The sequence below is a fragment of the Coregonus lavaretus genome (genome assembly GCF_964263955.1).
Source record: "Coregonus lavaretus genome assembly, chromosome: 4".
Classification (NCBI taxonomy): Eukaryota; Metazoa; Chordata; class Actinopteri; order Salmoniformes; family Salmonidae; genus Coregonus; species Coregonus lavaretus.
The window spans coordinates 3347200-3368417 of record NC_139991.1 but is presented as its reverse complement, the minus strand read 5'-3'; the positions used below and the strand labels follow the sequence as shown (position 1 = coordinate 3368417).

General features: G+C 44.3%; 1 protein-coding gene across 12 annotated transcripts in view; it reads right to left on the bottom strand.

Moving 5' to 3' along the window:
- Positions 1-1524: 1524 nt before the first annotated feature.
- The window catches only part of LOC311127145 (tight junction protein 1-like), a 73678-nt gene continuing 53984 nt past the window's right edge, over positions 1525-21218 (bottom strand). For 4 of the 12 annotated variants that reach the window (XM_084158910.1, XM_084158916.1, XM_084158914.1 and 1 more), the window contains 10 exons: positions 18987-19337; positions 17884-18177; positions 15892-16797; positions 15475-15557; positions 10804-11022; positions 7913-8022; positions 7402-7789; positions 6853-7070; positions 4807-4950; positions 1525-2991 (listed from right to left, as the gene is read on the bottom strand). In XM_084158910.1, the coding sequence (XP_084015036.1) occupies positions 2897-2991; positions 4807-4950; positions 6853-7070; positions 7402-7789; positions 7913-8022; positions 10804-11022; positions 15475-15557; positions 15892-16797; positions 17884-18177; positions 18987-19337 (2808 nt within the window). In that variant the 3' untranslated portion in view covers positions 1525-2896. The remainder of the gene's footprint in view (positions 2992-4806; positions 4951-6852; positions 7071-7401; positions 7790-7912; positions 8023-10803; positions 11023-15474; positions 15558-15891; positions 16798-17883; positions 18178-18986; positions 19338-21218) is intronic. The other 8 variants (XM_084158918.1, XM_084158921.1, XM_084158911.1 and 5 more) reach the window with 4 other exon arrangements.

Genomic DNA, 21218 nt, shown 5'->3' with positions numbered 1-21218 from the left:
ACAAACTACCAACCGCGGCAGAGGAGATGCAGCTAGCTACACGCTGTTCTTTGGTCGCTATACTGCGTAATGGGGACCTGTCACAAAGCGTGTTTAGGGCGATCAATACTACGATGGTGCAGTGTTGAGGGGCCACTTCGCATCCGAAAAATAGCCTTATGTGATTGCGTCTACAAAATAATTAAGACTATACAACCATTAAAAAGATGACCATGCACTTATTGTCTGAATTCAAATGACCAATTTCTCATACATTTCTTCAAATAATAGACCTCCACCGCCCCAACCAAATGTTAGGACATAGGCCTGGGTATAGGCCTAAAGATAATGTAGAGACAATAATAGCTGATGTCATTCCTTCAAAATACAAATCCCAGTTGATTCTAAATTGTAAAAAAATAAAAATAAATGTCAATTATATGCATGTGAAACAGATGAATGACTCCTTGGCTCTGGTTTGTAATAGCTACATATCCGCTGGATGACAGCCTACCTACTCTCATTGTTGTGATTGTCCTAATACATTTAGAACATTGGGTGGTGGGTCAAAAAAACAATCATTTGAATGATCCATCTATAATTCATACAGACAAGCCTACTTTAATAGATTCACAAAGGCTGAGAACCATCAATTGAGATTAAGTACAAGGCACTTTTAGTACATTGGGAGTAAAAACACACATTTGCCTTAAAACAAGTTGATAAACTCTCCATATTTGTAAAAATGTACTTTATATTGCAAATAGAGGGTAAAGCCTCACAGTACCTAAAGTTTGAATACCAGCCTGCTGTGGCGCTGACCTTGTGGAGACCCAGCCACAGGGCTCTAGAGCACCATCTGCATCGGCCAAGCTGGTACTGCACTTAAATCATGCCGCAGTATCTAAAGAGAATAGAAATTCTACAGCAGCCACATTCCCCCCCTCTCAGCTTTGTAATGGATGAAGATCAAACCACAGAAATCCTGTCTAAGCAGAAAACGAACATGATTACATATTTCACCTGAGAATCCTTTAAACTATTAGAATGGAATATTTGGCTCACAAAAATACGACAAAAAAAACACTGACAGAAAAACCAGGAAACACTTTACTTTAAAAATGATTTTATTCATTAATACAGTGGTATACTTAAAATTGTGTCACAAAGGAGAAAAAAAGTCAGCCACACATGAAGAGCTAATATCCAATTGAAGCTGTGTTATCGCATATAAAAGAAAATAGTACTAGTGTGCCGTAATATATGGTCTATTAGTACAAAAATACATTTCAGGGCACAAAATAATACAGCATCACAAATAAATGAGGGGGACACTTTCAGAGCACACCCTTTTAAAGAACAGGTTTGCAAAGTTGTTTAACCCAAGCACTTTCCTCTTTTGTAAATAAGCATAAAAATATGTTTGTGTGATAATTATTATTATTTATATGTAGTGTGAATATATTGGTAGAAAATGTGGATTTTATTACTGATAATAGTTACAAGTTCCAAGGCTCAAGGGTTTAACCAGAATACAAAGTAAACCATGGTCAATTCATTCATTTTTTAAAACAGTTTTCTCTAAGTTTTATACAAAATAACAAAGACATACAAAAGTTCATTTACAAACCAAGGCCATATGCTAACTTTATGTACAGCCACTTGTCTTTTTTGTAATGTTTTTCTTTTTCTTCTGAAGTCATATGCATAGCAGATAAAGAAAGCATACCTTTATTAGCCTAAATTGTTCTTGTGCGCTAAACCCAAGTTAATTTATACAGTGGGTTGACAAAATGGCAAAAGAATAACTTCATTTCCCCATAATTTATCATCATAACTTACAAAAACCCCAGAGGTTTTTTACTGAAAAAGTGAATAATATGCAGATAAGGCATCACTGCTTGTTAATGTAAGATAGGGTTTTAACATGGTGAGGGAGAACTGAGCAGGCTTCTGGACCTGAGTCATAGCACATGCATAGATCTTGATACAGCAGGAGTAGAGTTCTGGTACTCAATACAAAGTGAATCCAAGGTCAGTTTACAGAAATACAGAAAAAAGGAAGGAACATCCATTCTAGTCACAGGATGAGCATGTTAGAGGCATGAGCTGGGCTTTAAATCCACCTCAAAGTATTCCACCTTTATCTTCATTTTCTCTTCTGCAGATGCTTGCCAACTTCACTATCACCATAATCATTACCACAGAGCCATATATTTAGAAAATGTATGGCTCTGCATTATCTTCATCATCATCACTTTACTGCCCACCTCCCTGGCACCGAATTCCAAAACCTTCACAAATCCGTCAAAACAAGTCAATGTGGTAATAATGTGACCGTCGTTGTAAGTCAGCCAATTCAAACGGTGACAAAAAGGTTGAAGTCTGATTCTTGAATTCCATTTTCTAGAATTGAATTTAAAATGATATTTATACCATATACTATATATACTGTATGCATATATAGTATAAATACACCTACATGTATGTCCATCTACTTCAATAGTAAAAACCTCACAAACCATCTTTCCTGTTATGTAACAATTAAAGTTAAAACTTGGTGTATAATGTGATGAGTTACTCAGTGGCACAGGGCATGCATTCCATCACTGGTTAAATCGTTTTTTGTGTTTTGTATTTTCTTCAAGACCTCGGAAAGAGTTAAAGGACAGCACGTAGGGGCAACTTCGGTCTCCTTCCATCTTCCATGGGCACAGTAAACAACACTGGAGCACTGGGTGTAAATACTTCATTGTGTAGGGTCCACCCCTGGAGAAATGGCGCGTGTGTGTGCGTGTGTAGCTGTATGTGTGTGTGTGTGCGTGTGTAGCTGTATGTGTGTGTGTGTGTTTGTGTTTGTTATCGCTCCTCTTTTCCCATGGTTTCACATTCAGTAACAGGCCAGCTGTTGCCCTCTTCAGAAGTGGTCGATGAGCACAGACACACAGTTGGCTCCCACCAGGTAGTTGGGATCTCCAGGGAGAGACTGATTCTGCCAACTCTTGGGATCACCTGAGGGTGCGAGAGAGAAGGAACATGGTAATGATAACAGGTGGAGAAAGGGTATAAGGTTCATAATACATAATGCATAATGCACTTCATGCTAAACTTAACAGTCAGCAAGCTCCAAACACTAAACTAAAATCCCCTTTGTTCCATTAAAGCCATATGAACTGTATACATGCTGTTTGTGGTACACACCCCAGGATGTAGCTTGACAGAAGTAAACTTCACACTACATTGCTAAAACCACCCTTGATTGCAAATTATAGCTCTTAAGGATAGAGTATGTACTGGCAGCAACTGTAATTTGCAATTAATTGGTAGGTTCCAGCCCTTGAGCCAAGACTATTGCCACCACAGAATAACCAATTAAAATAATTGTTTTAAAAAATGGCTTTAGACTCAAAACTGTTACACTAAACTGCACCATTTCTTCCAAACCACAATGCAGTTGCATTTTAAAGCACTGTTATTTCAGATAATTGCATTCAATCCCTCAGTGCCATGTGAGTAAAGTGAGTTTTATGAGATCTTCAGATCAAAGTGCTGAGAAATTGCAGGCTTTTAGCATGCTTTGTTGTTCTGATAGGAAATCACAAGGGAGGATAATGCATCATAATCATTATAGTGTAATTACTCCTAAATGTCAAATGGATTTGAGCAATAACAAGTCCTATCAGATAGGATCCATATGAGGACCAAGAGGCGTTTAAGTGATTTTACTCAGATCAATTGTCAATGACTCAGATGATTTGTTAGAGGTTCCCAATTAGCCAGTGCAGAAGGAGGAGGAATGTCACTGTGAAACTCATTATGACATCAGTACATTAAGGTAATGTATTGTCAGAAGTAAACTGATCATGTGTAGTTTGGATTGAATCTCTCCCGTCTGTGAGCAGAGTTCTTTCAGAACCATTCCAAACCAAGACCATTCAGTCACACACTACGCTGCTTCTCTACTGGAAACTCCCATTGGGCCTGGGCAGCTCAGCACCCAACTGGAGATCAGAGTCAGACTCTGTGAGGAGCAACACACAAGTAGAGCCTAAATGAAGCTAAAGTGCCTTGTTTTACAAGAAGAGGATTAGAGCACAGCCCTGTAATCCTTCTACAATGAAGCAGGACAACAAACGAACAAGCCAACGAGGCAGCAGTAGGCTCATTTAGCCCTTCAAGTCCAATTCTAGCTGAGAGTAATTAGTAGCTAATCCACAGCGGTGCCAAGTTTACCATTAAGACATATAGAGAGGAGCGGATGGAGAGCTGACTCGGTTCTGTTCTGATGCTGCCAGACAGACAGATCTCAGATCCAACCCACAGGCTGTTCTCACATACACAACAGAATATCTGTTAGTACAGAGGGAACCATGCATCTGTCTCTGAGAGGGTTCTCTTCCAAATGTAAGAGGACCGCTGACCGCTGCGTTTCAGGATAGACATTTGGGTGGCTATGTGAGAAAAATCACTTGTAGGAAAATAATGTGGAATGATTTACTACAACAAAGAACTAACTAATCTTATCAACGTAAAACTGATCGGCGGGATGCATGTCGAATGGAACCATATCAATGTCAAACAGATGACATACACACTAAGTGGAGGAAAGAACAGAAAGAAAGCCGTTTCAGCATGAAAAAGCAATAACAAGAAGTTTGATCTGAAGACCACATCAAATAAATAAAAGATCAGTGGATGAATGAGTGAATAAACCGAAATACCAAAAAAATGACACCATAAAAATCATACAAGGTGACCCACAACCAGCAATTTGTCACAAAGCCAACCCAAAGCCCCGACCCCAAAAGGACAGAGAGGACAGCGTACCCGACGAGGAGTCGGAGGATTTTAGAGCAAAAGACCAACCATCTGGGGTCATAGACGCACAGTGAGGTAAGCGCAGCTCCACAGGTTTCAGGAACTTGAGGCCGTGAGGGCCACACATCACCAGCGGGCTGAGCAGGGTCTCTCCTGGAAACAGATACACACCACAGGGTTAGAGGCTAATACACATACACACAGGGTTCCTAAGATCACTGAAGCTGTTGGGCTCCTTAATGGGTTTAAACAGGCAGGGTGAACATTTAAGACAATGAGAACCATTAAAAGACCAAAGGAAAATATACCTATCCTCGAAAAATTTAAAGAGAGAAGACAAGAGAGAAGAGAGAGATGATATATGATCTGTGAAAACAACATTATCTCATGAATACATTGGTGAGTAAACTAACTGATACATTAAATACAGTGCCTATCATTTTATTGTGTTACAAAGTGTGATTAAAATGGATTTAACTGTCATTTCTTTTGTCAACGATCTACACAAAATACTCTATAATGTCAAAGTGTATTTTTTTGATTAATGAAAAATAAAACACTAATACACCTTGATTAGATAAGTATTCACCCCCTGAGTCAATACTTGTTAGAAACACCTTTGGCATCGATTACAGCTGTGAGTCTTCTTGGGTAAGTCTCTAAGAGCTTTGCACACCTGGATTGTGCAATATTTGCCCATAATTATTTTCAAAATTCTACAAGCTCTGTCAAGGTGTTGGGGATCATGGCTAGACAGCAACTTTCAAGTCTTGCCAAAGATTTTCAAGCAGATTTAAGTCAAAACTGTAACTTGGCCACTCAGGAACATTCACTGTCTTCTTGGTAAGCAACTCCAGTGTAGATTTGGCTTTGTGTTGTAGGTTATTGTCCTGCTGAAAGGTGAATTATTCTCCCAGTGTCTGGTGTAAAGCAGACTGAATTAGGTTTTCCTCTAGGATTTTGCCTGTGCTTAGCGACATCCCGTTTTTTTTTTTTTATAATCCTGAAAAACTCTCCAGTCTTTGCCGATGTCAAGCATACCCATACCCTGATGCAGCAATGCTTGAAAATAATGAGGCAGTTACTCTGGTGATGTGTTGGATTTGCCCCAAACATAAGGCTTTGCATTTAGGCCAAAAAGTATATTCCTTTTGCCATGTTTTCTTGCAGTATTACTTTGTTGTTGTCTTTTCACTCTGTCATTTAGGTCATTATTGTGGAGTCACTAATCTTGTTGATCCATCCTCAGTTCACCCATTACAGCCAAGGAACTCTGTAGCTGTTTTAAAATCACCAATGGCCTCATGGTGACATCCCTGAGCAGTTTCCTTCCTGTCCTGCAGCTCAGTTCAGAAGGACGACTGCATCTTTGATGTGTCTGGGTGGTTTAGTACATCATCCACAGCATAATTATTAACTTGACCATGCTTAAAGAGATATTCAATCTCACATTTGTTATTGTTACCCATCTACCTATCACTGCCCTTCTTTATGAGGCTTTTGAAAAGCTTGCTGGTCTTTGTAGTTGAATCTGTGCTTGAAATTCAATACTTGACTGAGGGACCTTACAGATGTTGTATGTATGAGGGACAGAGGAAGGGGGTAGTCATTTAAAAAATAATGTCAACACATATTATTTCACGTAGCTGTAACTGATTATGTGATTTGTTAAGCAACATTTTACTCATGAACTAATTTAGGCCTGCCATAACAAAGGGGGTGAATACTTATGCAACAACTATATTTTAGTTATTTAATTTTAAATAATTTGTTAAAAAATAAATATACTTTTATTTTTACTTTGACATTATGGAGTATTTTGTGTAGATCAATGACAAAAAAAATCACTATTAAATCTATTTCAATCCCACCTTGTAACGCATCAAAATGTCAAAAAATCCAAGAGGGGGTGAATACTTCTAATAACCACTGTACAGCCAGCATATAAGGTACCTTAAAACTGAGGAATAGAATATCTTAAGAGTGGAATAAAGCTTGGCGAAAGACCCCATGTGAAATCTTCTAACTCCTGTGTACCATGACTCCATGTCTGACCTTTCTCCTTGTCCAGGGGGGGCAGGATGCTGTTGTCCCGGCAGACCTTGAAGTAGATCTCCTGTTCCACGCCCTCAGGGATGGCCCCCTGTGGGATGATGATGCTGACACCCGTCTCGATGGAGCTCAGCACCCCTCCATTACAGTTGAAGATCCCCCGGGCCGTGGCCACCACCGTGTGACCTTCATCCTCATCATCATCCTCCAGAGCACTGGGGCTACAGGGGGGAGAGAGTTGTCACAGTCAGATACCAGAACATAGAGGCAGTTAGAGCCAGCCTCTGGAACACTTGTGACACCTTCTGGACGGGCAAAAGCATTGGTATCATTCAATGTGTCAACTATAGAACTGTAAGAAACATGACCATGTGACTTTGTATGCTTTCTTTTCTCTAGCCATGCACAGAGTCACTCCTCACTCCTGGTGTGGTTCTTGCATAATACATGAAGTGAAGCGATAACACTATAATCTATATATTATAACTGAACCCAGTATAGTTCAGCCAGTGGGTAGGATACCCCTCTAGGGGTGATGTTGAATTCTCTCACCTGACAGGGATGGCCTTGGGCACAGCGTTGATGTTGTTGTGCTGGTACTTGGACCTGTTGTCAATGGTGCGTGTGAAGGTGTCCAGGCCAGAGTCCAGGTCTGTAGGCTGGGGGGAGATCTGGGGCTTGGCTGGGGCTGTGCTGTTGGCTGGGGCCTTGATGGCTGGGGCCAGGTCTGTTTTGTTGTTGGGCAGCAGGTTGTGGTTGAACTTGGGGCTGTCAAACTTCCTCTCGAAGGGCTTGGCGGAGTTGGTGTAGGGCTTGGGGACGTAGCGGTTGTAGCTGGTATTGGCCGGGATCTTGGGTTGGTCCTTCATTGCCGTGCCGTTCACTGGAGACTTCTCAGGGTAACTCTTCTGGGGCAGGTAGTTGGTCGTGACTGTGTCTGCTTTGGGAGAGTCATGGGGATCTGGTAAGTGAGTCACTGTGAGTGTGTGTGAGTATTATATTTTTAGATTAAAATACTGCATGTAGAACTAGACTAGCGTGTGTCCTACACTATAGCGCTTACCCTCAGGTGAGGTGGGTTTGGGCAGAATGGCAGGTGGGGCAGCAGGGGTAACCTGGGGAACAGGTTCATATCTCCTCTCCACAGGACTGACCTTCTCCACTGACTCTGCCCTGTAAAAAACACAAGAGCACATTCAAACAATGTCACAATGATGGCACAAACATATGGGTTTAAGGTAAAGATGAATTCAGGCCAGGGTTAGAATCACTGATTTGAAATAATGCATCTCAGTCTGTCACTTCAAAACATTACTACTTCAAAAAATCTAGTCCTAAACAGAGATACACCAGTGACGTGTCATGTATCCTCAAGAGAAAGGTTCAATTACTGCAGTCCAGTGAGACTGTTAGTTTTAATAAAACACAGTGGCTCCATCTAGTTAATTCACTGTATTCATTTACACAGATTGCTTCTCCAAAACACACTTTAAAAAATATGCCTTCCACTACTAGTGCCAGTAAGACCTTACGGTGCAATTTATCATTTTGTAGCAGAGTTACGAGTGAATGGTTTTGTTAATTAGCTAATAACAGAATGGGCCAAAAACCATGTAGACACGGCCCTACTAAAACAAAGTTTGGCAAAACAACACATAGGAGAACGGAGCACAGCAATACTGAAGCAAATAGCAATACTGACGCATACGATGCAGCTTTGACATCCAAAGTAGCCTGGAAGTCTCGAGGCTAGTTTTACAGTGGTAAAACACCTCGTAAGAACAGTGAAACCTATTGTTGATAGTTGATAGAAAGATGAAAGAAATTCAGAATAAAAGAATACTGTGATGGTATTTTTCCCTTCCAACACTTAATCTTGTATCTTTGGCATGGTCTTTGACTGAGGTGGAGATTGCACACAGTGTGCTACATCAAAGTAACCCTTCTACTGCCGCCCAGGAGGATAACAAAAAAAAACAGCTCGCCTTCAAAAAGCAGTTTTTCATTTGTCAGCATGGGCCAACCATCAACTCTGTCCTTTCAACTATAAGAGAACCATTTCCAAGGCAGGGTGAATCAATGTTCTGGTGACGGTAGAGTGTTGCTGAGAAATATACTATAGCCTAGCTTTAGACCCCCAGGAGTAGTGTGTGTGTGTGTGTGTGTGTGTGTGTGTGTGTGTGTGTGTGTGTGTGTGTGTGTGTGTGTGTGTGTGTGTAGCTGAGATAAAAAAGCTTTAGACCCCCATGAGGTTTCTGTGGGGTGAGTGTGCTGCAGGTGGGAGAGTAAGTTATATTGTGTCTCCTACCAGAGTATGTGAGCGGAGTTGAGCGGTTGGAAATCCCGCTCACGCGCCGCTCCGGCACTTCACGTCCTTTCCAACCGCTCCGCTAAAAAACGCTCCTCACTCAAAGGGAGTGCCGCTCCACATTCGCTCCATTCATTATTGGGCTCCCAAGTGGCGCAGCGGTCTAAGGCACTGCGTCTCAGTGATAGAGGCGTCACCACTACAGACCCTGGTTTGATTCCAGGCTGTATCACAATCCGGCCGTGATTGGGAGTCCCATAGGGCGGCGCACAATTGGCCCAGCGTCGTCCGGGTTTGGCCGGGGTAGGCTGTCATTGTAAATAAGAACTTGTTTTTAACTGACTTGCCAAGTTAAATAAAGCTTAAATAAAAAAAAATAAAAAAAAATCACAATTTAACCAACACCCATCTATTTTTGTGACTACCTGGCCCTACCATTTGGTTTTGAAGTATTGAAACCAAACCATATGATTTGAATGAAAAGTATCTTAAGAAACAGGAAAAGGTGACTGTAAGAAGTGCTCATCGAATTAAACAGCATATAAACACTCTAAATAGGTCAGGAGCCAGACAGGGAGCCTAAGAAGGAACGGAAATTAATTATTTAGGCTATATTATTTCAAGGCTATTAGCCTACAAAGAAATACATTTTGAAGCATTTGCAAGTGCGACACACTAGGCTGGCAGGGACATTAAGTGCTCAGCATTTAAACAACATTTTGTTGTATTAAATCATTATAGTTTATAATTTGCACATATAGGCTGTGACTTACTTAGAATTAGATACAAATTAAATGGAAAAATGCCTTATTAGGCTCCATCTACACTGCCATTGAAGTTTGGCCAGAGTATTCAGGCTCATGCGATGGTGCCTGGAGAGCCGGCCAGCAGTGGAGAATACCGTCTTAGAGCTGGCAGAGCCACTGGGGAAGCTAAACACCCTTCAGGCCACTCTTGCCAGGCTGGGCAGGGATGCCTAGTTTTATTTTCATTTTTCTGTTGGTAGGCCTAACGGATTTTCGGTAAAATAACCCTATCAAAACAGAAACCTCCTTGAAAGAGGGTAATATGCCAGGCCTATTGGGCCAAAATCAATGATGGCCTATTGTATAGATAATATAATGAAAATGAACGAAACTTTTAAGAGATCTGATTTTTTGTTTATAAATACTTTGCTACAGGGACACACTTAGCTAGCTACCCATCTCATTCCTTTCTGTTAGCATGTGCACGTAGTAAGCACACCATCATGCTTTCGGGAATTCTGTCTTTTCAGATTCCACATTGATGCTTTAGGTGTGGACACTACATCACTGCACTCCCTCATCTTTGTAAGTCACCTTTTTTTTCCCACCTGTGTGTTTTATCAGTTTCTTTATGAAAATATTTAGCATACTATATGACAGTAGCTAAAGCAAGGGGCAATAGCAGCACAAAAAATAGATACAAAATGCATGCTGGGCCGGCCATGCTGGGCCGGGCATGCCCTGAGCTTGTGAAGTGAGCGCTACTGGAGCGAAATTGGAGCGGGCGAGAAGGCCGACGCTCCAGCCTTTGGGAAGCTCGCTCCACGCTCCAGTCAAATCGGGAACGCTCCACTCCTACTACATATCCCAGAAAGAGAGTGATGCATGGGAGTGCGTTACCTGGGGTAGTTGTATCCGGGATGTGCTTGTGGCTGAGCAGCAGGTTTGGTTGCGATGACAGGTGTTGTCTGAGTAGGTGCCTTGCCTGCGTCCAAGCTGCGCCGGTCAAAGTAGGACAGCTGTTTCCTGTAGTACTCCTCGTCTTCATCTGGGTCGTAGTGGTTGGAGCGCACTATGTCATCATCTGACACCTCCCGGGGCTTCTGAGGCTCAGGGACTCTGAGGACAGAGTAGAGGGATAAAGAGGGGGTTAGTCAATGTGAGGAGGTTAATTAAAATACCAGATAAACCATACATAAAGAAATTCCTCTAAAGTATATTGTGGTGCGTTTGTTTCAATCTCTAAATCACTACAATTGACCATATAACAATTAAACAGAATTACAATGACAAACATGTGTACTGGACAGCCTCTGCAATATGCATTTAGCATATTAATGCATCAGTCAGTGTGCAGAGTTGGAAGGTAGTTTCTCTTAGTGTCCACCGGGTGGAGCTCCAAGACCAAGAGCAGCAAACAGCAGCACCAGTGATAGGCAGAAGCACTGTCTTATGGCAGCAGCATTGTTTATTTTCAAGTTGTATTTATCACATGCACAAGTATAGTGAAATGCTTAACTTGCAAGCCCTACCCAACAGTGCAGTATTCAATATAAAAATAAACAAAACACGAGAAATAAGAGAGGAAGCCATATACAGGGTAAATGTACAGTATTTGAGGTAGATATGTACATGTAGGCAGGGCTTAGGACTGGTAGCAGGATAAATAATAATAATAATAGTAATAGTAAGCAGTATGGCAGAAGCATAAGTGGTGGGTGTGTGCGTGGTGGTGAGTGTGTATGTATGTAAGTGTTAATGTCAGTGTGTGAGTGCAAGTGTCATGTAAACAGGTCTGAAAGTGACTGGTAGCAGGAATATATACATGTAAACAGGAGTAATAGCGACCAGTAGAAGGATAAATAGATACAGTACATACTAATGGCAATTAATAATCATTTTAGCAGCAGCGTAGGTATGAGGGGGAGCAGTAGTTGTTGGCCATTTAATCTACAATGTATGTTCTTAACCCTGGCCAACATGGGCCACAGAGGAAGGTGTTCCAATTATACATTTTTCAACTCAATATTGTATTCCTCAAAATATATATATATTTTACATAAATGCACTGTAATATAAAGTAACTGTCCAGTGAAAATCTAACTTAAAAGTTAATATTCTGTTAACTCATACCCAAATAATGTTGTTGACTCTCATCCTATACTCGTATTTGTGGACAAAGTATAAATTGGTGGAAAAAAAACACTTAAAAATGCCACTTGTACCTCAAACAGAACGTTTCTAAAAAGATTTTAAAATAATGGGTTCAAGGACATACATCTGGTGGATTAGATGCAATTATTTGTACCATGATTGTCTTCAATATTTTATTTATATTAGTTTGTAATTTTTCCATTCACTATAATGGGGGATCCTGTTTTCTGCTAACAATGCCTGCAATACCGCGGTCGGCCTTGAACTTTGATGGCTTCAATGAGAGGGGGCAGTCGTTCTCCACTGGGGTATGCCCAAACCATTCCAACACAGAAAAGCTGCTTTTTAACATAACGAATTACCATTTTTTGGAAGGAAAACTATTTAACTCATATTGTAATTATAGGTCATATTATATAGAAATCTGGAAACACTGGACAGTTACTTTAAGCTTTAAAACGTCAAGGTTTTCTCTCTTCCTCATGGAAAAATGGCTAGAATTGCAGGATATTAGCTTTAAAGCTACAACAACAAAATATTTCTCTACTCCATGACAAAATGTTTAGAATTGTAGGAAATTAGCTTGAAAACTGACATTTTTTCTCTCCAATGCAAGGAGACGAGCCTATAAAATTTTCCTTCCCACGGCCCGAGACTTGGTTCGTCCGGCCATGCACACGAAGTCATGGTAAAACTCCATGTATGTTATTTTTATTTCACTCAAGTTATGTTCTAATTATGAGGGGGTCCCTGATGAATTTGCTATCACAAACGGGGTACCCGGCCCCAAAACGTTTGAGAACCCCTGGTTTAGGAGTCTGTTGGTCTGAGCCTTGATGCACCTGTACCGCCTGCCGGACGGGAGTATGGACAACAGTTCTCAGACACACCCTGGAATGTACTTCCTGGACGGCTGGGAGCTCACTCCCAGTGATGCACTGGGCCGTCCGCACCTCCCAATGTAGGGCTTTCCGGTAAAGGGCGGTGTAGTTGCCATACCAGACGTTGATACAACCAGTCAGGATGCTCTTGATGGTGCAGCTGTAAAAGTTCCTAAGGATCTGAGAGGCCATAACAAATCGTTTCAGACTCCTGAGGGAGAAGAGGCGCTGCCGTGCCTTTTTCACAACTGTGCTGGTGTGAGTGGACCATGTTAAGTCCTCAGTGATGTGGACACAGAGGAACACCGAGGCACTTGAAGCTCTTGACCCTCTCCACTGCGGCCCCGTCGATGTGGATGAGGGTGTGCACCCTCCCCTGTTTCCTGTAGTCCAAGATCAGCTTGTTGGTCTTGCTGACGTTGAGGGAGAAGTTGTTGTCCTGGTACCACAATGCCAGGTCTCTGACCTCCTCCCTGTCTCATTGCCGTTGGTGATCAGGTCTTCCACCGCCGCGTGGTCAGCAAACTTGATGGAGTTGGAGTCGTGCTTGGCCACAGTCGTGGGTGAACTGGGAGTACAGGAGGGTGCTAAGCACACACCTGTGGAGGGCCCCCTTCTTGAGGGTCAGCGTGGCAGAGGTGTTGTTGCCTACTCTTACCAACTGGGGTCGACCATCAGGAAGTCCAGGATCCAGTTACAGAGGAAGGTGTTCAGTCCCAGGGTCCCGAGCTTGGTGACGAAGTTGGAGGGCACTATGGTGGGAGAGGGCAGTGTGGAGTGCAATTTATATTGCGTCTTCTATGGATCTCTTGGGGTGGTATGCAAATTGGAGTGGGTCCAGGGTGTCTGGGATGATGGAGTTCATGTGTACCATGACCAACCTTTCAAAGCACTTAATTATTACAGATGTGAGTGCTACAGGACGGTCGTTTTTGGGAACAGGAATGATGGTAGTCAGCTTGAAACGTGGGGATTACAGACTGGGACAAGGTGAGGTTGAAAATGGCCGTGAAGAAGCCTGCCAGCTGGTCTGCACATGCCCTGAGGACACGTCTGGCCCTGCGGCCTTACGAGTGTTGACCCATTTAAAGACCTTACTCACGTCAGCCTCAGAGAGAGAGAGAGATCACCCAATCCTCCGGATCAGCGGGGGCCCTCATGCAGGGCTCTGTTGTTTTTGTCGAAGCGTGCATAAAAGGCATTGAGATTGTCTGGTAGAGAGGCATCGTTAGGCAGATCACGGCTTCCTTTGTAGTCCGTAATGTACTGTAGCCCCTGCCACATGCGTCAGAGCCGGTGTAATAGGATTCCACCTTGTTCAGATATTGCCCTTTTGCCTGTTTGATGGCTCTGCGGAGGTCATAGCGGGACTTCTTGTACGCATTCGTGTCCTCAGCCATAGCCTCGCGGTTGACTGCATAGCCCTGTGAGCAGTAGCTCTGGCCTTTAGCTTAGCAGGGCTTTTGATTGGGGAAGCAGCAAACCTTCACTGTGGGGATGACGTCAGCGATACATTTCCTGATGAACATATTCCAGTCAGTGCTAGCAAAGCAGTCCTGTAGAATAGCCTGCTCTGATAGACCATGTTTCTATGGAGCGCGTCATTGGTCTTCCTGTTTGAGCTTTTGTTTGTAAACAGGAAGCAGGAGTGGCGTGGAATTAAAATCACCGGCAACAAGAAAAGCATCATCCGGGTGCATGGTTTCCTGCTTGTTTACAGCCTCATACAGTTCCTCAAGTGCCAGCTTGTTGTTGTTGTCCTGATGTGGAATATATACAGCAGTCACGATAACAGATGAAAACTCTCTCGGGAGGTAAAAGGGTCAGCATTTGACCATCAGGTATTTGAAGACAGGTGAACAATAGGTTGAAACTTCCTTCCACTGTGCTAGAGTCTGTACACCATTTGCTGTTGATGAAGAGACATAACCCTTCCCCTCTGGATTTCCCTGAATCCGATGTCCTGTCCGCTCGGTGAATGGAGAATCCATCAAGTTTGATAGCCATGGGGGGTATCTTGTCCGAAAGCCATGTTTTAGAAAAACAGAGGATTTTGCATTTACGAGAGTCCCATTGATAGAATATCTGCGATCAGAGGTGATCCATCTTATTATCAAGTGACTGTACATTAGAATGGAGGGAAGTAGTGGCTGGTTTTCCCTTCGCCTTCGTCTCACCAGGACGCCCGCTCTCCTGCCTCGTTTTCACTGGCGTTTCCTCTTGGGTAGCCCAAAGATTTGGTCGGAGGTACACAAAGAGCCCAGGGCAGATGAGTCAAAGTTGGACCCAGAACTGAGGTTAGTAACTACCGATCTGATGTTGAAAAGTATTTGTCGATCATAGGTAATGATAGCGGATACATTTAGTGAAAAAAAAAGTAAAGATAAACGCCAAAATAATAGCAAAGTTGGGTCAGAGCACGCAAGACGGCAGCCATACAATACAGTACACTGCCATCTTCATATCATATCTTCAAAGGTCTATTATCCACCTGCTGTGGCAGGGCTCAGTGCTGTACTCCCTTATGACTCATTACCTGAACGACTTCTCCTGGTCCAGATTGCTGAGAGAGTTGGCTTTAGGAATGCCCGCGCCTGGTTTGGTGGGCAGATCCGCTGACTGTGGGAGCAAGATAGAAATGCATCACATGAACATCACATGAACCAATCAAATATCATTAGAAGAGGCCAGGGTCAGGTAATCCTGTGAACATTACCAGTGCTTGACTTGGACTGTAATAGGTTCCGGTGCTCATTTTGGGTGCTGGTACTGTTTGTATTTAGGTGCAGGAGCTCCACAATACTTTTGAGCTAATATTCTATAAGAGGAACAGGTGCTCAAGCAGTAGAAAATTTGAGGTGGCCGGTACTCAGCTCCAGTGAGCTCCTGCCCAAGTCAAGCACTGAGTATTACATACGTGCACAAGAGTGTGAGGTGTTTTCCAGATGCTTACCCTGAGCCCTATGGCGTCTCCTGCCTCCTTGGCTCGGTCCACAGACACAGAGCGCTTGTTCTCAAACATCTTGACCCTGGACAGCACAGACTGGGCCCTTATGGCCGGGTCGTCCTCCGGCTCCACTCTGGGGGGAGGTGGAAAGGGATTGGGGGCTGTGGTGATCACCGTGTCCCCAGGGGAGGGGCGGAGAGCCTCTGGTTGTGGTTTGGGAGGGGGCACGGGGGCGTCAAAGTTCATGATGGGTTCATACTGCTGGGGCGGGGGCTTGTAGCCTCGGTGCTGTGGTGGTGCCTGGTTGTAGGCAGGCCCAGGTCCTGGCCGCTGGGCAGACTCCCCCTGGTAGTACTGTTTTGGGGGCTCTGGAGAGCGTGTTGCAGGGGGATAAGGGTGAGGCTCCTGATCGTAACGTAGAGGAGCGTAGCCCCCTGGGCCGGATGGAGGAGGCTCATCGTGGCGGATGGGTCCTGGTCCTGCTGGCTTGCCGTAGCGAGGTCGTCCGTTGTAGCCCAGCGGTGCGTCATCGTAGCGCGGCTGAGGGGGGCTGTAGTCTCGCTCGGGTCCGTCTTCATAGGGCAGCCGGGGGTCATAGCCAGGCCCAGGGGGGTGCTGCTGCTGGTGGGGTGGTGGGCCAGAGGTCTGCTGGTTGTAGGGAGGCCACTGCTCATCGTAGTGAGGCACACTTTTCTCGTAGTGCAGCTGAGAGTCGAAGTTACGATACTTTGGTTCCAGGTAACCACCCCCGTCGTAGCGGCTGGGCGGGTGATCGTAATCTCTGTATGGGTGTTCGTCTTGGTACGGAGGCTGTGGCTCGTAGGTCGTGGGCGGCCCAACCGCCGGAGACGGCTTTACACCACCATGGTTCACTCTGACTGGCTCCTCCAGGTAGGGATCCTTCTTGTACATCTGGGGAATTAAACAATGAAATAAACATATGGTGAGTAATGGGACAAGAGCAACCAGTAGCACACAACCAATAAATAAATACATGTGTATATAAATATAAGAATCAAGTAACAGAAGACAAAGTAGAATATTAAAACAGAAGATGAATAATGGCTGAAGAAGGAAGCAGAGAGAGGAAGCAGGGAGACCTGAAATAGAGACACTCAGAGGTAGGGGTTAAAGGTCAGGTCAAACAGAATGCAGGTCTGAATGTCAGATCAGAGCAGCCAATACACACAGGAGCTCTCAATATATATCAATATATATACACAACAACATACCACTTTAGTTTAAACAGCAAACCAAAAAACTAAACTAACAAAGTTGATACAAAATAAAATAAAAACGATATCTTGATAACATTACAAGCCAAATTAAAATTACCGCAATAAGATATCTGGAACGTTACAAGCAAAAGTTTTTTGTACAATGTAACCCATATTAAAAAACCTTGGCATTTGAAAAGTAGCCATTGAACAACAGAAAGTCATTATTTACTTTACCTTCTTGGGATGTTTAAAATCCATAAGATGTATACTCCACAGTTGGAGCAGAATGGCTACATTTCAAATTCAGGGAATAAAACGTCCAATAAAATATCAAAAATACTGATTGATGACTTTAAGAGAATGTCGCCAAATAAATGGATATAATTAAATGGTCCATTCAGTCTGCATCAACCAATACACCACTACTATCAGTTATACTGCTACGTTTAAAACAGAAAAGAGAAACCAACTGAAACATGTTGTAGCCATGCAAAGAGGGTAAGCAACAGTGAGAGCCTCAGGTTCTTCGCTGCTCTTCTCTATATAGGTACCACACCAATGCAGCAATCAGTCTATACACTCCTCCAAGAAGCCCACTGTTGTTTACGAGTGCTCAGACACACACAGTCTCTCTCTTTCAGAAGCACACAGTGGACAGCGGGCAGGCATGCAAGAGTGAAAGGAAAGCGTGGCGGGCGGTACACAGGCAGGCAGCGACAGGCCAAAGCGGACCGACAGCGGGGTCGGCCGGGCCAGGCCACGTCCAGACGATGGGTACCTGTGGTTCTGAACTGGGCGGTCCGGATTGTAGGGGTTCGGGTGTTGGGGCCGGGGCCAGGGGCTGAGCTAGATCAGGGGTGGGCATCCTAAGCGAGTCAGCCTCGGGGCCGGGGCCTGGGCTGGGTTCGCTCTGGGGAGCAGCGATAGGGCCAGGGCTCAAACCATGGCTCAAACCCGCTACACCATTTACAGTGTTGTAGACAGCAGGGGGCGCTGCCTCTGTCACAGCCAGTAACTCAGGCTGCTGGGGGAGGATAGGCATGGTGGCCGGAACAGCCTCTGCTTTCTCATTCTGTGAAGTGGTTCAGAAACGTTTAACACACGGTGCTACTGCAGGAGGGAGATACACCCTCACTAATGTTAACGTTACAGCGTCATACAGCCCCTCGGCTCTGTACCTCCTCCACCGACCGACTCATTAACTCACCATCCTCGGACCAAATTCAACTGATGGCTTTAGATGATCAATCTGCCATGTAAGAATTTGCAACAGGACAAAGTTTCTGTTGTTAATGTAGTCTGATTCGATTTTAATTCTAGATTACAGTACAATGTTTTATTTTCCTTTTCTCTTTTTTTTTGTTTACACATCAGAAGACAAACTTTTTGTGGATATCATACCGGCCAAATCGACCCAGATAAATACATTTACAGCAATACGTGGTTAACACTGACATTTCCAACATGCACATAATACTTTCTGGTATCACGGTATCAGTCCGAATCACAAGTGAAACAACTAGGAAGAGCACATAGGTGGGTACCGATACAGACACAAAACTTCTCCTTAGTGAGAACATCGACATCAACAAAAACAGTCACACTAACACAGGTCGTGAATACTGATTATAACAGTCAAGCTTATTCTTGCTTTTTTTTCTCCAAAAATAAAAAAAACACACACACAAACAACGATAGTGAATAAATACTTAAGTGGCCACAAATTTTCTTTCCATCTTTTTAGTTTTTCTTTGTTTTGTTTTGTGTTAGTAGATAATACTGTTTTAAAACACTGCTTCAATAGCGGCGCCAGAACACCCTCCTCACGCACACCACGGATTCGAGACAACAGGGCAGATGCACGGCTCTCATAAACGGTACCTGCTGGGCCACTGGTGCCTTGAACCCGGCTGGGTCGATCCGGTTCAGGGGGTCGGGCTGCACTGTGTGCTGGTACCCGCCGTACCCCAGGGGCTCCTGGATGACTGGCGGGTCCTCTCGGACGGGCTCCGAGGAGCGGGTGATGGCGGGCTCAGTGGGCAGGCCCACCTCGTCGTTCAGCGTCTCGTCTAGTTCCTGGTCGGTGTAGGCCCCGCCCTCTGTGTCCGTGTCCTCGTAGTCGGAAGTGTGGCGGCTGTCCGTGCTGTACATGGAGTACTCACTGCCCGGAGCCGACAGGTACGACAGACGGTCATCATGTAGATCCAGGTCATCATCTGGAGCACCGTCCGCCTGGGGAGACAAAACAGGAGGAGAGCAGGGGAGAGAGTGCGGGAGGGAGAGAGAGGGACAAGAGAGCGAGAGAGGGGAAATGGAGAGAAAGAAAGAGCAGAAGCAGCAATATTACAGTGAGGAGAGACAGAGAAATGAATGGCAAAGAAAAATTATTATTAATTAATGCACAAAATAAATGGTATACCGTATTGGTCCGAATATAAGACGGCCTTTTTTCCCCTCGAAATAGGTCCAAAAAAGTCGGGTCGTCTTATATTCGGGGTCTAGTATTCAGAGCGCAGTTTCTCTTCTTCGGCGCTCCCTTTAAATGTCAATACACATTCGCGGGCACAGATGGCGCCAAAAATTCGTTCCGGACGGAGGGAAGAGGCGTCCTTAACAACCAGCCCGTTACCGGTGTTTAAAGATGGAAAGACAGGCTGACCATTTAGAGACAAGTGGCTCAAAAGTGGGCCAGGTCAATAAACAACAGCGGAGGAGCTATGATGCCAATTTCAAAATAATGGTTGTCAATAAGGCAGAGTCATCTAACAACTGCCAAGCTGCCAAGACATTCGGGGTCACTGAGTGTAATGTAAGAAGATGGCGAGCAGAAAAACAACGTCTAAAAGATGCTAACAGTCAGCGAAAATCCTTCCGTGGTCCTCAAAGTGGTCGTTTCATTGAGGTTGACCGGAGGGTTTTTGAATATGTCAGGGAAAAAAGAGTTGAGGGAATGCCCATTACCAGAGCTGTCATCCAGGTTAAGGCCCTGGAAATCGCCAGAGAGCTCAACATCACTGGATTTAAAGCCAGCCTCGGCTGGTGTCGTAGGATGATGCGGCGTAATGGACTGTCACTTAGACGGAGAACGAGTTTGGCCCAACGCCTGCCGTCAGACTTCGGAGAGAAGCTGCTTTCGTTTCAGCGCTTTATTATCAACCTGAGGAAGAAGCACTCCTACCCGCTGGATCAGATCGGCAATGCTGATCAGACACCCGTTTATTTCGACATGCCAACATCGGTGACTGTCAATAGAAAGGGAGAAAAGTCTGTGTTGGTGAAATCAACGGGCAACGAGAAGAGCCGCGTCACTGTCATGTTGACATGTCTCGCTGGTGGCAGCAAACTCCCCCCGTATGTCATTCTTAAGCGTAAGACTGTGCCAAAGGACCCAATGCCAGCTGGCATTATTGTGCGCGCCCAGGAGAAGGGCTGGATGGAGTCGGGGCTTGTAGTGGACTGGCTAAAGGTTGTGTGGGGCGCACGCTACGGGGGACTGAGGAAGAGGAGGAACATGCTCGTTCTGGATGCGTTCCGCGGACATCTGACTGAGCCCGTGAAAAGTCAGGTGCGAGCAATGAACGGGGATCTTGTGATCATACCAGGGGGAATGACAAGCCAGCTACAGGTGTTGGACGTAGTTGTGAACAAGCCTTTCAAGGATAACCTGCGAAAAAAATACACAGAGTGGCTCCTGTCTGGCAACCACGCACTCACACCGACCGGGAAAATACAGAAGCCGTCAGTCCGTCTACTGTGTGAATGGATCCTGCATGCATGGGATGCTATTCCCTCACAGAGCATCATCGATGGCTTTAAAAAATGTTGCATCTCAAATGCATTGGACGGCAGCGAGGACGACGTGCTTTGGGAGGAGCCGGTGGAAGCGGAGCAGCTGGGGAGCGATGACAGCGAGAGCGAACACAGCGGGGCAGAGGACGTGTGTGAGGGATAGAGAGACATCGGAGGAGAAGTTTGGCGAATTTTTGTTAAGTTTAGTTAAATGTGTGGCCTGTATTTTCTCTGTTATTTAAAAATGTTGCTTTATTATTGCTTGATATTAATTTTGAATCATACTGTACATAGTTTGCCTTTGTGTTTAATTCACTGTGTTTT